The sequence below is a fragment of the Gymnodraco acuticeps genome, unplaced genomic scaffold (assembly GCF_902827175.1).
Source record: "Gymnodraco acuticeps unplaced genomic scaffold, fGymAcu1.1, whole genome shotgun sequence".
NCBI lineage: Eukaryota > Metazoa > Chordata > Actinopteri > Perciformes > Bathydraconidae > Gymnodraco > Gymnodraco acuticeps.
This window is the reverse complement of record NW_022991219.1, coordinates 65,294-79,956: the sequence shown is the minus strand read 5'-3', so window position 1 is coordinate 79,956 and position 14,663 is coordinate 65,294. Positions and strand designations below refer to the sequence as shown.

At 39.7% G+C, this 14,663-nt stretch overlaps 1 protein-coding gene across 4 annotated transcripts; it reads right to left on the bottom strand.

Moving 5' to 3' along the window:
* Positions 1-5,053: 5,053 nt before the first annotated feature.
* caly (calcyon neuron-specific vesicular protein) lies at positions 5,054-12,409 on the bottom strand. Of its 4 annotated transcripts, none has more exons than XM_034239099.1 (5): positions 12,201-12,409; positions 9,121-9,283; positions 8,337-8,456; positions 7,486-7,599; positions 5,054-5,717 (listed from the first exon to the last, which is right to left on the bottom strand). In XM_034239099.1, the coding sequence occupies exons 2-5, from the start codon at positions 9,247-9,249 to the stop codon at positions 5,478-5,480; spliced, it is 603 nt and encodes a 200-aa protein (XP_034094990.1). In that variant the 5' UTR covers positions 9,250-9,283; positions 12,201-12,409; the 3' UTR covers positions 5,054-5,477. The 4 variants fall into 4 exon arrangements, with proteins under 4 accessions (XP_034094990.1, XP_034094993.1, XP_034094992.1 ...); XM_034239102.1 differs by having other exon boundaries at positions 5,054-5,714; XM_034239101.1 differs by having other exon boundaries at positions 9,121-9,390; positions 12,201-12,392.
* Positions 12,410-14,663: the final 2,254 nt, after the last annotated feature.

Genomic DNA, 14,663 nt, shown 5'->3' with positions numbered 1-14,663 from the left:
CGCTGGGCATGTATAGTGTTACTCTCATCAAAGGGGACTGAATGGGGGTGAATGGAGGATGATGTGTGTACTGCCTCTGCTTAGTGGAGGCATTTCCAGCTGGCGCCAGGGCAGAGGAAACCCACTGAGACACACAACAACACACACAGACACAGGGGTCAGCCTGGATTCACCCTCCTCCACCTCCGTGCCTCTTGGCCTCCACCGCCTCCTCTTCTTCTACCCAAAACCCCCTCACCCCCCGCCTTCTCTTCCCAGGCCTGGCCGCCTCTCGTCTGCTCTTTCTCTCTTGTTCATCTTTTCTTTTGGTTTTCCTTCCTTCCATCTCTCTGCTGTTCCTTTTTCTCCTATTTATCAAACTTACACTTTAATGGCATGATACACTTAAAAATGCTTTAATGGCAATTTAGGATTAAAAAGGGTCTTTGTGTGAGCGTGAAGAAAAAGACACAGTTATCAATATACTTTATAGTGAAGTGTAAGATCACCTTTTTGAGCCATTTTCTTCTTTATGACAGTGGACAGTGTAGAATTGAGAGGGAGAGAGGGTCAAAGGTCCCAGAGCTGGAATAAACCCTGGGAATTTGCAGCTGCATTTAAAAAAAAAAAACATAATACAGAGAATATAATTCTACAGTGACATCATTTCAGAGAATGAAAATGTATCTAGTGATTGCAAACTAAAATATTTTTAATTATAAGTTTAAAAGCTTTTACATTTCCAACAAAAGCTCTACATTATGGGAACTATTCGTAATTAACTTTCTTATTGAGTCAGACGACAATATGAATGTCATTCTCTATTGACATGATGCTATTTCAAGTCTTTAGGTTGACTCATATTTAAAGGTCCCATATAATAAAAAGTTAGATTTTCATGTGTTTTTGATCATAAAGCAGCTCTAAGTTTTATATCAATACTGTGAAGGTATCAATACGTCTAATTAACTTAGAAATACACACAGAAAAGTTTTTTAAAGTACAATTTAAAAATATGTTATATACTTTAATTTCTGCTACAGTGACGTTATAGACATTTGCCGGTAATGATGGAATTGGGATGGCAAAAGTGCAGATAAGGAAGACACGGAAACAGTGACCAATCAGAGCAGACTTCTACGAAGGGCCGTAAAGAGACAGAGCGTTTCAGACTTTGGATAAGTACAGGTATTAACAAATAGAGAGTACGAACAAAGTGTTTTTTTATAGCTTAAATGCATGTAAACATGTTCTTATAAAAACCCCCTGCCAAAAATGATGAAACTGAAAAAGAGCATAATTTGCCCCCTTTAATGTACAAGAGTGGTATCATTCTGCTCATGTAATGCTCCGCTAGAACGCAAATAAGCATATTTCCCAAAAGGATTAGAGATTAAGAGTAAAAGTAAAGAAATGTCACTTCGAACTGTTTGTTAAGCTCTCCATGTCAACGTCTTCTGCCTTTGATCCAAATCTACTCAGCTTGTTATTGTATATCAACTCTTAGTGATATTCTGAAAGTGCTCGGGAGCGAGCTGCATCATAACGCCTCCAGTCTGATCAGCTTCAGGTGAACAGAACAGTTTTAAGATCACCACACAGCTTTGTGTGTCCTCTTCAGGAAAGTTAGATCAGGTCTAGGAGTAATGTGATGTTAACAGCTAAATGACTCTTGGCAAGGCCTTCCCTCGCAGTCTTCAGGGAGGAGTTGAAAGGGGGAGCTCTGAACGGTCAGGACAAATTAAAAAGCCAACCTGCTATTTTACTGTTCAGATCTGTTGATGCTATAAAGCAGGAAAATGGGGCTTGGCGGCCTTTACGTGACTACTCGGCTGATTTTACGTGATTTTCCCCCGGCACTGAATCTAAGCCTTTTTGGCACAACATGTTATGCCTTGACTAAGCATGGGATCTGTAAATGCCCCAATAAATATGTTTTAGCACTTTATTTAGTTCCATGCCCTAGGCCAGCAGCACCTAAAGTATGTCACCCAGCAACAGAGGGGAGAAAAAAGACCCTACAGGCTAAACAGGGCGTAATGTAGATTTAATTAACAAGCTAAGCATGGGCACACACACACACACACAAAGTATAATGCTATAGCAAAAACATACATAGCAGAAGGTTAATGATTTCAGAGTCACACGCACCAGGCACGGTTCTAACAAGGCAACACACACACACAACATTTGAGCCACACATCCCTGGGTTTAGATGGTGTGAAAATATGTGAGTGTAAATGAGATGCAGACAGGCTCACAGCAGTGGAGAGAGAGAGAGAGAGAGAGAGAGAGAGAGAGAGAGAGAGAGAGAGAGAGAGAGAGAGAGAGAGAGAGAGAGAGAGAGAGAGAGGAGAGAGAGAGAGAGAGAGAGAGAGAGAGAGAGAGAGAGAGAGAGAGAGAGAGAGAGAGAGAGAGAGAGGGGGGGGAGAGGATGTGGCTTGGCTTTGAATTGCTAAACTTAAATTTGAGGAGGAAGGAATCATATTTTGAATGCTATGCATAGTGAGCATTTTTTAGCAACAGACTGTAAAAGGAGATCTATATTTTTTTCAAAAGAAAAATGTAAGTGTGAAAATTCAAATGTATTCCTATGCAGAACAGCCCCCCGGTCAGACACAAAGCAATACATATACAAACGTTAGTAGAGAGCGTTGGAGGGACAAATATGGGAATAACTGACAATGAAGTGTTTAATTATACTCAGCTAATTGTGATTTGCAACTCTGTGTTAGTTTTGTAGAAGGGTGCTTTGTTCATAATTAATTAGGTACAAATGAATCGTTTCATAAGATTGAATTAATTGTGTGCACCTCAGCTGCTGAAGTGAGGAATGACTTTTGAAGAAAGTTGATAATATCTTTAGATACAATCTTAAAATAAGAAAGTGTGCTTTAATTCAACTGGAAATAATTTGTACCTATTCATCCAAATATTTTCCTCACTCATTCCCTGTCTTTTAGAAATATTATAGTGTTTGATTATTTCTATTGATGTTTTAATATGTAAGCAGCATTTGACTGCTGTGGCTGATAGGGGTGTAGATGATTTAAACATTTGTATTCAATGTTATTGAATATACAACAATAAATGATATTTGATATTTTGACCTATGTATCTTCAAGTACTGTACGCAGTAACTACAACCCGCACACATTCTTACAGTATCACTATTTGAGTTACTCTATATTACATCATTATGATTTTTTACTACATTCAGGTACTGCTTTTACTTTAGTACTAGTTCTAACTTGAAATATAAGCATTGAATTTAAGTACCTCAAAGTTGTACTCAAGTACAGTTGAGAAAATATATTATTGGTGTATGAGAGGGATCAATAATTACTTTTATTTCTGTTCAGACGGTGACACTCGGGCAGATGGCGCTGATGCAAACGTTTGACACTTCAGCTCCAAAGAACAAGCTGTGCTGCGATCTCACGAAGAGTTTTACTTTTCTCCAAAATAATGAAAGAGAGAAAGCAGGTTCAAACATGTGACAGAAGATCATTTGGACAAATTACAAGATTTGTCAGAATATTTTGAGATACACAAATAAATGGATGTACAATGGATTGAAAAAAACTAACAACATAACACTGTTCATGGAATAAATAGAAACATGTGAAGACAATTGAAGTTTTTAGGTAGTACATCATTAGCACTAATTACATCTATTGCAAGATTAGAGCCACTGCTTCATACATTCATATAAGGATCATGACGAGTCAAACCTGTGGGTAAACTGTACATGCTCATTTACAGCGGCAGCAACATTAACCAAAAACACAATTTAGTAACAAAACAAATAATTTTCCAGTTTTTACAATAATCTTCCAGTATGCTGTCATTTCAGTTTTACATAAAAATATCTCAATTTGTTGTCATTATAACAGAAAGTAGCTCACACAATCATGTAGAATAATAACAGTTATCAATTGAAAAGTTGTACAGAAAGTTTTCAGGCTCATTCACTTTATACTCATATTGGAGGTTGTAGTTGGTGATTTTTACTATTCTGAGACTATCCAAAGCCAATGTGTAAAACGATTTAAAATACATTTAGTCTGTTTTCAACTGTAGATGCACACTGAACTGCAATTTACAATCTCCAGATGATAAGATGAAAAATTGACTCATTTCGACAGAAAATGTAAATCGTCAATTATAGTTCCTTGCCTGTGAGCACATTCAATTCTGATTTCATACGTTCCCCTCTAAAACGAAATGAATAGTGTGAGATAACGAGTCGCAGTGATGGGGAGAAACTCGCTGTATGTCATTAAAAACGTGTTATCTTCTCACTCTGAGCTCTTGCCTCGCTTCTCTCACCTCCAACAACTCCACAAATCCTACAGCCTACGCATACACACATGAATACATATATAAAGATGATACATACTGTATATGTGCCCATGTGAAGTATGAACGCGAGGGTATACACACACACTGAATGCAGATGTCTGAGATTTTCTCATGCCTCAGTAACACTGTAAAAGTCAGGCACATTCTCCAACACTTTAATAACATTCCTGCCTCCAACCACAACAACTCACCACTAACACACACACACACACAAGCGCACACACTCACACGCACGCACCTACGCACGCACGCATGCGCACACACACACACACATACCAAGTATACATCACTTCAGGGGACATTACATTGACTTACATGCATTTCCTGGAGACTTATCCTAACCTTAACCATAACTAACACATGCCTAACCCTAACCCTTACCCTAACCCTAAACCTAACCAAGTCTTCACCCTAAAATGAATGATTCCCCTTATGAGTCACGTGTGGGGACTCACCTCCATAAGGGAGGTGAGTCCCCACACGTGACTGTGTAAACAGATTTAGGTCCCCACAAGTATAGTAATGCTAGGCCACACACACACACACACACACACACACACACACACACACACACACACACACACACACACACACACACACACACACACACACACACACACACACACACACACACACACACACACACACACACACACACAGTTGGGTATTAGCTTGAATTGAGTATTAAAAGAAAGTAACTGGGGAACTGTGTGGTTTACATAGCTGATGGTTGAACTTTAATTTGTTATACAGACACCTTTGTACAACGGCATATCAGGGCTAATACGGAGTCAGTGAGAAGGGTAATAGGCCTACTTTAAATACATTTACAAAGAAAATAAAAAAACGTGGATACATCTTTGAGTGAATAAAGTTGTATATTTACTTCACTCAAATAGATGACATTATAATCTAAATATATATTCTATTGAATTAACAACTTAATTACTGTTAGTAAAATCTCTGACTTGGCCCTAACATGCTATTGTACCTAAAGGTTTTGGAGCACCAGTATAAACAACTGATTTAATGGTCTGTACGAGGAAAGAAACAAATCCTAAACACAGGGTCAAAAAATAACCTACGCTGCCTCCCCATCATCATTTCCTGCTGTAACACCTGTCCGCCCCTCACTACTCTCCCTCCTGCTCGCCTGTCAGCAGCTCGCTGCGTTGGTTGGTCACCTCTGCCTCGTTCAGGGCACTGGGGACTGGTAACCATGCCGATGGCAGTTCAGGTCCGGTCCTCTTCACCTGGTTGAGGTGGCTGAGCGCAGCATACAGCCCAGCGCCGCCGTGCACCCCCGGCTCCTCCTGCTGCTGCTGCTGCTCAGTGTAGTACATCTCCAGAGCGGCCGGGGTGCAGTGCTTCTGCTGTTGGAACAGAAACACAAACACGTCTTTGTTGGTTTCACGTAGGGGACACACTGCGCTGAACATAACAACACAAGTTTATCCCAGTAGAATATACATAAATAAAAAAGACACATTTATTTATAAGGCTCAACTCTTTGTCAGGGGAAAAAAATGAGAACAAATGTTGTTTTTTTCGTTGTTTTTTATGCACCGCACATTTTCCTACAAATCAGATTAGAGGTGTTTAAAATACCTCATGTAAAATAATGTTATCACAGGTTGCCATGTCCATCTCAGATAATCCTTCGTTAGAGGACAAAGCATCCTGTGTATCTTTAAACATTTGCCTATAGAGATAAAAGCTTTTTTAAGGAGGAATGTTTTGAGAAGAGATTTCAAAGCTAATTTACCAAACCTGAGGTCAGCAGGTAAGTCATTTCAGAGTTTTGGGGCCTGGCCTGTTTGTTTTTAAAGTGGGTGATTATGTACAAGACAATGCGTGTGAATAACTTGACCTCATGAGTGTTTCCATCGTTGAGGATCCACTACCTGACCTTCCCTCTCAGCAAGGACTCGAACCTTCCCAAAAGCACAGCAGAGACTTCGCCTTCCTCGATCCTCGCTCCTCTTATGTCTCCAACAACCCATTAGCAGGAAAAAATGCTGAAAGCAACTGTAACCGACAAAAACTTCAAAAGCCTTGCCCGGAAGGTCCCCCCTCCCCCTTCCCTTCCTTGCTGCCCCCCTCACTGTTAAGCCTTTAATCACAGTTTAGTCACGCTCAGCCCTAATTAAAGACCCCTCCGATTCACAGGCGGGCGTCCCAATCTCTGCCTGAGCAGAAAGCTGGCTCTGAAGCTCCCTCTGTCTCTCTCATTTTCCTCTGCGAGACGGCCTCTTTAACTAACATGCGTGGCAGCGGCGGCTCGCTACACGATGCCTCCAAGGTGTTGTTTGGAGATAATGAGTTTGAGTTCCCAGCTCCAGTTTTCTGATTGACTGAGGAGAGGGTGTGCTGAGAAACAAAGCACCCGCTGCATTGTAGACTGTGTAAGGACTCTTTGAGTGGGAGTCGCACGGACCACTTCAGCCTGGATAATCAAATACAAAGTTTGTAATAACTGAGGACAAGAATATTACAGAAGATGCTTCTGCTCATCTGTGCTAAACTGCAGGATGATGATGGCCATTAAGATTTTTTTCTCTACCTAAATCATATGAATCCACTAATATTTGTGTAGTGTGGGTGTGTATAAAGGACAATGTGTGTTTATGCACAATTAATTTCTGCAAGGACAATAAACATGAAATAAAAAATGGCATATTCTAATCAGTGTTAAATGTCATGTGTTCTCATCAGTGTGTGTGTGTGTGTGTGTGTGTGTGTGTGTGTGTGTGTGTGTGTGTGTGTGTGTGTGTGTGTGTGTGTGTATGGTCGGTCTAGCATTACTATACTTGTGGGGACCTAAATCTGTTTACATAGTCACGTGTGGGGACTGGCCTCCCTTATGGGGACAAATTGGAGGTCCCCATGAGGGGAATCGTTCATTTTAGGGTGAAGACTTGGTTAGGATTAGGGTTAGGGTAAGGGTTAGGTTAAGGGTTAGGCATGTGTTGGTTATGGTTAAGGTTAGGATAAATCTCCAGGAAATGCATGTAAGTCAATGTAATGTCCCCTGAAGTGATGTATACATGGTGTGTGTGTGTGTGTGTGTGTGTGTGTGTGTGTGTGTGTGTGTGTGTGTGTGTGTGTGTGTGTGTGTGTGTGTGTGTGTGTGTTGCAAACCTTCAGGATGAATCCCTCTGGGCAGGTAAGTTGGTCATACCACATAGCTTTGTACATGAGCAGGAGGAGCAAGCTGGTCAGGAAGGCCAAAGTGATGAGGATCAGACCTGTGACCTGAGCAACAACACACACGCATAGACATCAGTTTAGCAACAAGTGTCATTAATAGTTAAAGAATAGGGTTGGTAATATATTTTATTGTCAGAAAATGTCATAAAAAGACCTGCGTAGTCTCCTAACACGTCCTGGCTTTGTGTCTGTGACCACCACTCTGTTCCTTCCTACTGAGGACAGGTAAAAGCTGTCCTGTTACATTTTCCCAATGAACTAACCTACTATCATGGACACACAACTTTTCCTGGATCTTAGCTTGTTCAAAAAGGGAACAGATCGAAAGTCATTGGGGGAAAGTGCACTGGGGTCAGTTTGCATGTTAGAGTTAGCTATTGATCCGCTCAGCTGCAGCACATTCCTGAAATGTGTCACTACGATCAGGTTGGATCATGGTGTGTTCTTACCCTGCACAACTAACCAACAACACACTGTCTTCCCCTGACAAGAAGGTAACACGACAGGTTGGTTATTTTGTGTCCTGTTTAGTAGTGTATTGCACTCACTATGTCAGCCTGCCAGATGCTGTCAGTTCTATGCTGTCATGTGACCATAATCGTATTTGGACAACAATGGAGCTCTATGGTACAGAGGAGTAAACAACATCAGTGTTTGGAAAGTGAATACATGTAGGTGTGATCCATCAATTGTTGGTCATGGTCTTATCATGAGACTTGTTGGAAATCATACAATATTGCCAGGCTTATCTTTTAATCAGAACATCAGGCTGTTGTAGGTACCTTGGCTTTCTCTGTAACATCACTGTAGAAGTTGATATTCAGCTTCTTGATATTGGGAACGTAAGGCTTGTTCTTTTTCTTCTGCTGCAGCTGATATTGTGTTGATGTCTTCACAATGACCTGCAGAAGAAACAATCCACTGTTACTGTGACTCCTGTGGAAACAAAACTGAGAACTACTTGTAAGCTGTGTTTAATTTCACATTATGGTTGATGATGGATGATGTTGTGCTCGGTGTTCAGTGCTGGTTCAGTTTGTGTATCCACTAAAAAGGCAATTTAGCATGTCTAGAAATACACAAACATGATTTGCAAAAGCAGCCTGCTTTAATTGATGCCTTAAAAATACATCTGGGAGCTGCAAAGTGTTTTTTATGTTAATGTTTCAGCAACATCTAATCAGCCTGTGGAAGATTGGGTGCTGCTGACTGCATCGTCAAACTTAAATATAATCGCGAGGGCTTTCTTCTTGCATTACGCATTCAAAGAGGTACTTGAATGGGCTGATGCCAAGGGTTTAACCTGGTACTGTACGTTATGAAGGGTAAATACAGCAGTCTCAGTGTTGTGATGCTTGCTCATGCTTGGAAGGTAAGTACGCCCACATGAATTTTAATGGTGTTTGTCCAGGGGAGTTCTAAATTGTAATCTCTTAGCTATTTCTGTGAGCTGTAAAGGGTTTGTTGTGGTCGGCATGCAAATCAGAAATGAGCCTTTGAGAGAAAACAAACATACGTAGAAATACACATAAACAAACAAACACTGACCCAATAAGCCTTACTTACCCTGTCTGCGTACGACCTCTGGAGCTGGCTGACCTCCAGGGGTGTGATCAGCGGGATGTTATCAAATCCGTCGTCAGCAGACGGCTGCTTCTCCAGTTTATCAGACAGATTGCTGCCTAACTTCACCATGGCTGCTTAGCTGCCTGAAAATGCCGGGATTGATCTGGATAGATGGCAGGGGGACAGGCAGCTCAGGTCAGACTGACTCAGATTGTGTGCTCTATAAACAAATGCGACAGCTGCTTGAAGCTCAAATCCGAGATGCTGCTGCTAGGACACAAAAGAAGGTGAAAAGAGGACAGTGTACTGAAAAAACTGGACAGGACTAGAGTATAGGCCACACAAAAGTAAGACCCGAATAAAAAGACAATTCTTATACTACAAGAAATGAGTTTGATTAGTCAGCCTTTTGGTGCAGACTGACATATCTCACCAACTATTGTATGGATTGTATCTCAAATCTAAATGATCTCCCCCCTCAGAAAGAATAGTTCTTATTTTAGTGGTCAACATTTGGATTTGTCCAATATTTTTAATTTATAAATAGGAATTTGCTAAACCTATGGCCTTCCCATCATGGAATGTTTAGTGTAAATAAAGTGCATATATTAGCATACTATCATTCTTAACCAAGACACAACAATATTATTTTTGAAATGTCATTGTAAAGATGAGCATGTTGATGGTAACATTTAACACAAAGCACAACTGTGCTGAAGTACAGCCTCACAGAACCACCCGCATAACTATAGACGTTATGTTTTTAGTTAGGTAAAGCAAATAAAACACTATCAATACATATAAATAGTAAAAACAACAGTTTGCTGTTCGGTTATGTTCTGGATTATTTGTTGGCTGGAAGCTGCGACCTCCTGGGGTCTTGAATCGTTGCCTGGCAACTGCTGAGAGCCATTACATTGTCCAGCAGAAAACCCACTGTAAAACCACCACATGTGATTTTACAGTACAACATCTATATGAGAGGTGTTTGTAAGTGGATGTAGTTAAGTTTGGACTGAGCTAGGCTAGCTGTTTAAAGTCTTTATGCTAAGCTAAGTTACTAGCTTCTTGCAGTAGCTTCATATTGTAAAGATATGATAACAATATAGAGCTCTCTTCTCACTTTTAGCAACAAAATAAGGGTTATATGACCTAAAATGTCAAAGCATTCCTTGTAAACATGTTGAAGTAGAAACCCAAAATACCTGTATTAACCTTAAAAAAAGGGTATGATATCACCCTTAATAACTGCGTAATTGAGTGAGGTTATGCTAAGTAAAATTATAACTAAGTGGAGAACAAAAACAACTTCAAAGATTTCTATTTTCAACCATATGCTCTCCTGCTATACAATCCAACCATTTAAAGTTAACATGTTTCATAACCACTGTGAATTATTTATTTTGTAAACTTCAGCCCAATCTCTCTTCTAAAAACTTGTATCTAGAGTTTCAAAATCAATGTGTAAATCTAGCGCTCCACCAACACGGCACTGAACGCCTCTATGTGCTGATAATATTTATATTTTCTCTCGATCAACTGATCACCTAAATGTGGAGAGGAGAGGAGAGGATCCACTTATCTCATTCACACAGTGCAACACAACACCTTCCCACAGCCAAGGACCCCACAGGCCCCACTGACGCCGGTGACTCACAATGATGATCCACTCACCGGGAGGCAAAGTGCTACAGTTTATGCTGCGGGAGACATCCCTGATGCACAGGAAATGTGTTTGTTACAAAGGAGATACAGGATCATTAACTAAGGACTCCAGACACAACCAATGTAAATAAATGATCTGCTAATGAAGGAAGTATGTTGTCATGAACTGGAAACGCGTAAACCAAATTAACAAATTTGATTCTGGAAATTTGGAGTTTAAAATCTAACTATTATCCAGGTTACTACCCATTATTACATGGTTGATAATAAGACATTCTAAATGATTATAAGAGAATAATTCAGAATGGCGTAAATGATGAAGGCGTATTCTCTGATTCAGAATTTGTTCATATTTTTTCATTTTCAAGAAGTTAAAGAGCAGCTTTTGTCAAGTGACCAAAAGGATGCTAAGTGAGAAAATGATTCAACACTACAGTACTGCTTGGTGTGTCCTTGTGTGGGTGGCTTAAGTGGTCATCTGTGGTGACCACCGTTTTTCCTCTCCACAGTTGGAGGGAAGTGTGGGTATTGTGAATCATCCTGAATCTGTGATTAACAAATGAGCCGGCTGTCAGACACTCAGTGCTCCCACACACAGGAAATTAGTCCAGAAAATAAGAAAAATTACATATTTTAAATACAGATTAGTAAAATCCTGTTAATATTCAAATGATGGCATGATTATGGCATATGTTTAGGAGCTAAAAACAGGGCAGGGGGGAGAGAGGTATCTAAAGGTGAAGACGTACTGTGTTATGAATAAGTAAGAGTGGGCTGTCTATGTCTTTCAAGTTATTCAGGGTTCACTGGTCATGCATATCTGAACTTGCTGCATTGAAGACTGCTGCAACAAGATGTACAGGCTGTGTAACCAGGAATCAGGAAGCAGAGATGTAGCAGCAGCACAGGAAATATGGAAGGTTGATACAAATATAGGCTACGATATAATTAGGGCCTATAGATATTAATTACATATTTGTCCAGCTGCATACTTTTACGATCTTCAATCACCCACTGTAAATGTTCTATATATTAAGTCTTGAACGATATAAAAGGCATGTTTGATGAGTTGCTGACATAATGCATATGTAGTCTAAAGCAAAAAGGACAATACATGCGTAGGCTATTTATCTGAAGCCTCAACGTGGAGCGCCTATTACAACACAATTCCGCCTGCCACAGAGAAATACAGCCTTATATTTAACCTGATGCTATGTTTTTCCATTCATTCACTAAAGCAGATGAAAATTCATGAATCACCTGCACTAAATCACGTCATGTAGAAACAGCTCTCCTATCGGGAGGTTTACTGCAGCAGTGCACGCTCTCTGGACCCGCAAACACGTGTGTTTGATACGCAAATAAACGTATACGCACTCAGAAACATTGATTTATGAAATATAATATAAACTTACTGTGTGTCCTGTGCTCTCCGGTGGGCTCTGGATGTGATCGGACCCCGGTGATGCTGACGGGGACTTGGTGTGACCGCCGGTTGCCGTGGTGATGTGTGATTCACGGCAGGACTGCGCACGTAGTTCCGCCTCGCGCTGCTCGGTGCTCCGGTGGAAACAGCTCTGAATGCGCATCTTCACGCGACTCACAGGGACTGTGGCTGAGCAGGAAATTGCGTCTTTGTCCGTGGGAAATAATCATATCTCGGTGTAATGTGTGTTATTAATGCAGTTAGACTGTATATATTACGGTGCGAAAACACATTTTATAAACCAGTTATTAAATAGCTGCAAAGAGTTTAAGCACATAGCCTATTGTAATGTGTGTTCACATGAAAAGTGATAGGATCAAGCCAATGACGCAATTATAAGTTACAAAACAACATTAAAATGGTGCTATAATAATAATAATTGTTTATGCTAATAATGTATGGTCGGTCAACCAAATAAAAAAAGGACACATGCCACAACTTCTGCTTACTTTGGTTTAACAAAAAGGCTATATTTGTTTTGCTTACTAAAGGTTTCTTTGTTAAAAGGGCTGACTGGATCATTAAAATGCAAGTTAGCCTTTATACAGTGGGGAAATGTACAGCATTCCAACAAAAGTGACATATAGAAGATATAAGGCAAGCAATAATAAAATATGCTAACATGTTAAATATAGAGAAAAAGCGATACCACTTTACTATAAGATTAGAGGGTTTGCGAATAGTTTGTAATTCATTGATTGATTAGGTTGTGAACACTTTATAATCATTAATAAGCTTTTACAAGACATGAGATAAACAGGGCAACTGTGACCGGTTGCTTGCCAAATAGTGAGCCCACATTTATCTGTACTGCTAAGCCTTATATTGGCTTAGCTTACTTCGTCTTCTTCAGCCAGCATCCTTGGTATCTGTTGTTCACTGAGGTGATTCTCGCTAAGTAAGGCTTAGTCGTCTTGCCAAATAATGAGCCTGTGTTGATGTATGAAAACTATGTTAGAACTGGTTTATAAATGGTTCTTAATGATAAATAAAGTGTTTACAACCTAATTATAACCTAATTAGAAACCCTTTATGCATCCTTTATAAGGGTAGTCTTATTGTAAAGTGGTACCGAAAAAGCAGTACATAACACATTTAAATAAAAATAAAGGCAACTAAGTACTGATCCATGTCTAAAAAATGAGTAGCAGCATTTAAGTAGACACTGTTCTCTTCTATGCCACATCTCTGTTTGCAAATGTTTGTGCTTTCCCACACAACATTTATTTGATAGCTTTATGATAACACTGTAAGGCCCTCTATTTAACAATCATAATGATACAGTTAACAAATAGTCTAAAACAAACCAAAGTGTGTTTTTAAGTGCATTTTGTTTATTAATGTACAATCCTTGGCAACAGCCTCCACGCCTATCATTTATATCTGCTTACCACTACATTATAGTGTCTGATAAACCAATTATTATACTGCTAATACATGCAGGGGACTTGAAATAATGTGTTGCCCTGGCTATGTTACAATTTTAGATTGTACAAAATATTTATTAACTTGTGAAATGTAATTTTAACCCTCCAACAATGTAAGTATGTTAAAAATTAACAATACAATTCTACCTACATATTTGTGCATTACTAAAAATATTGCAACAATATGATAGAACTCTCTATAAGGGTCCATTCCGCATAGGAAGCATTTGATTCTTATATTGCTTCATATACCGTGGTATCTTTCCCGAAGTATACCATTAAGAAATTAGTACTTTGCTAATAATAGAGAATTTTACATTGGGTTATTGCTTCTTTAACTTAAGTGAAAGATAGATAATTCAGCACAAACTGCTTCATCTGAGTGAAATAATCTCGCCAAAGCTGCTGCAAATTTGTAAAAGTGAAACTTTTAGATACAAGTTGTAATTCAGCCTGCCAATATTTCGGTTTGTGAAAGTTGGGATCTTAACCTCACTTTAAAAACATGAATTTGTGACAATGTACGGACGGCTATCAGGCATCGTGTAGCTCAGTTGCCTTTGACCTATATCAGATATCCCGCGACCCTGGTGACCTGAGTAATCTTCAAAGGCATATTCAAGAATTTGTGTATTACTGGGTTATTGTCTCTTTATTCAAAGTTGTCTTGCTGTGAGGAGGCGTTAGGTGGAGCAGCTAACTGAGAGTTTTTTGTTCCAAGGGGATGTGGTTCACCTCTGTCAGTGAGGTAAGGAGGAGGTGATGCATAATGCATAGGTGTGTGTCAAAGAGAAGTAAAAGACAGAGATATTTTTGGAGTATTTATACTTGTGTGCATGTGAGTGTGAGACAGACCAGTGTTTGAGAGTGAGAGAAAAGAGTAATGTGTGTGAAGAATGAGTGGGAAGAAGAAGCCAGACTCGTCTGCAGATTTAGATCAACCTTTTCATGGAAAGAGGCCCCAT

Coding starts and splice junctions, on each gene's coding strand:
- caly (XM_034239099.1), bottom strand. CDS start 9,249: ATGGTGAAGTTAGGCAGCAATCTGTCTGATAAACTGGAGAAGCAGCCG. Junction 8,457..9,120: donor AGAGGTCGTACGCAGACAGG/GTAAGTAAGGCT, acceptor TTTCTTCTGCAG/GTCATTGTGAAGACATCAAC. Junction 7,600..8,336: donor ATGTTACAGAGAAAGCCAAG/GTACCTACAACA, acceptor GTTGTTGCTCAG/GTCACAGGTCTGATCCTCAT.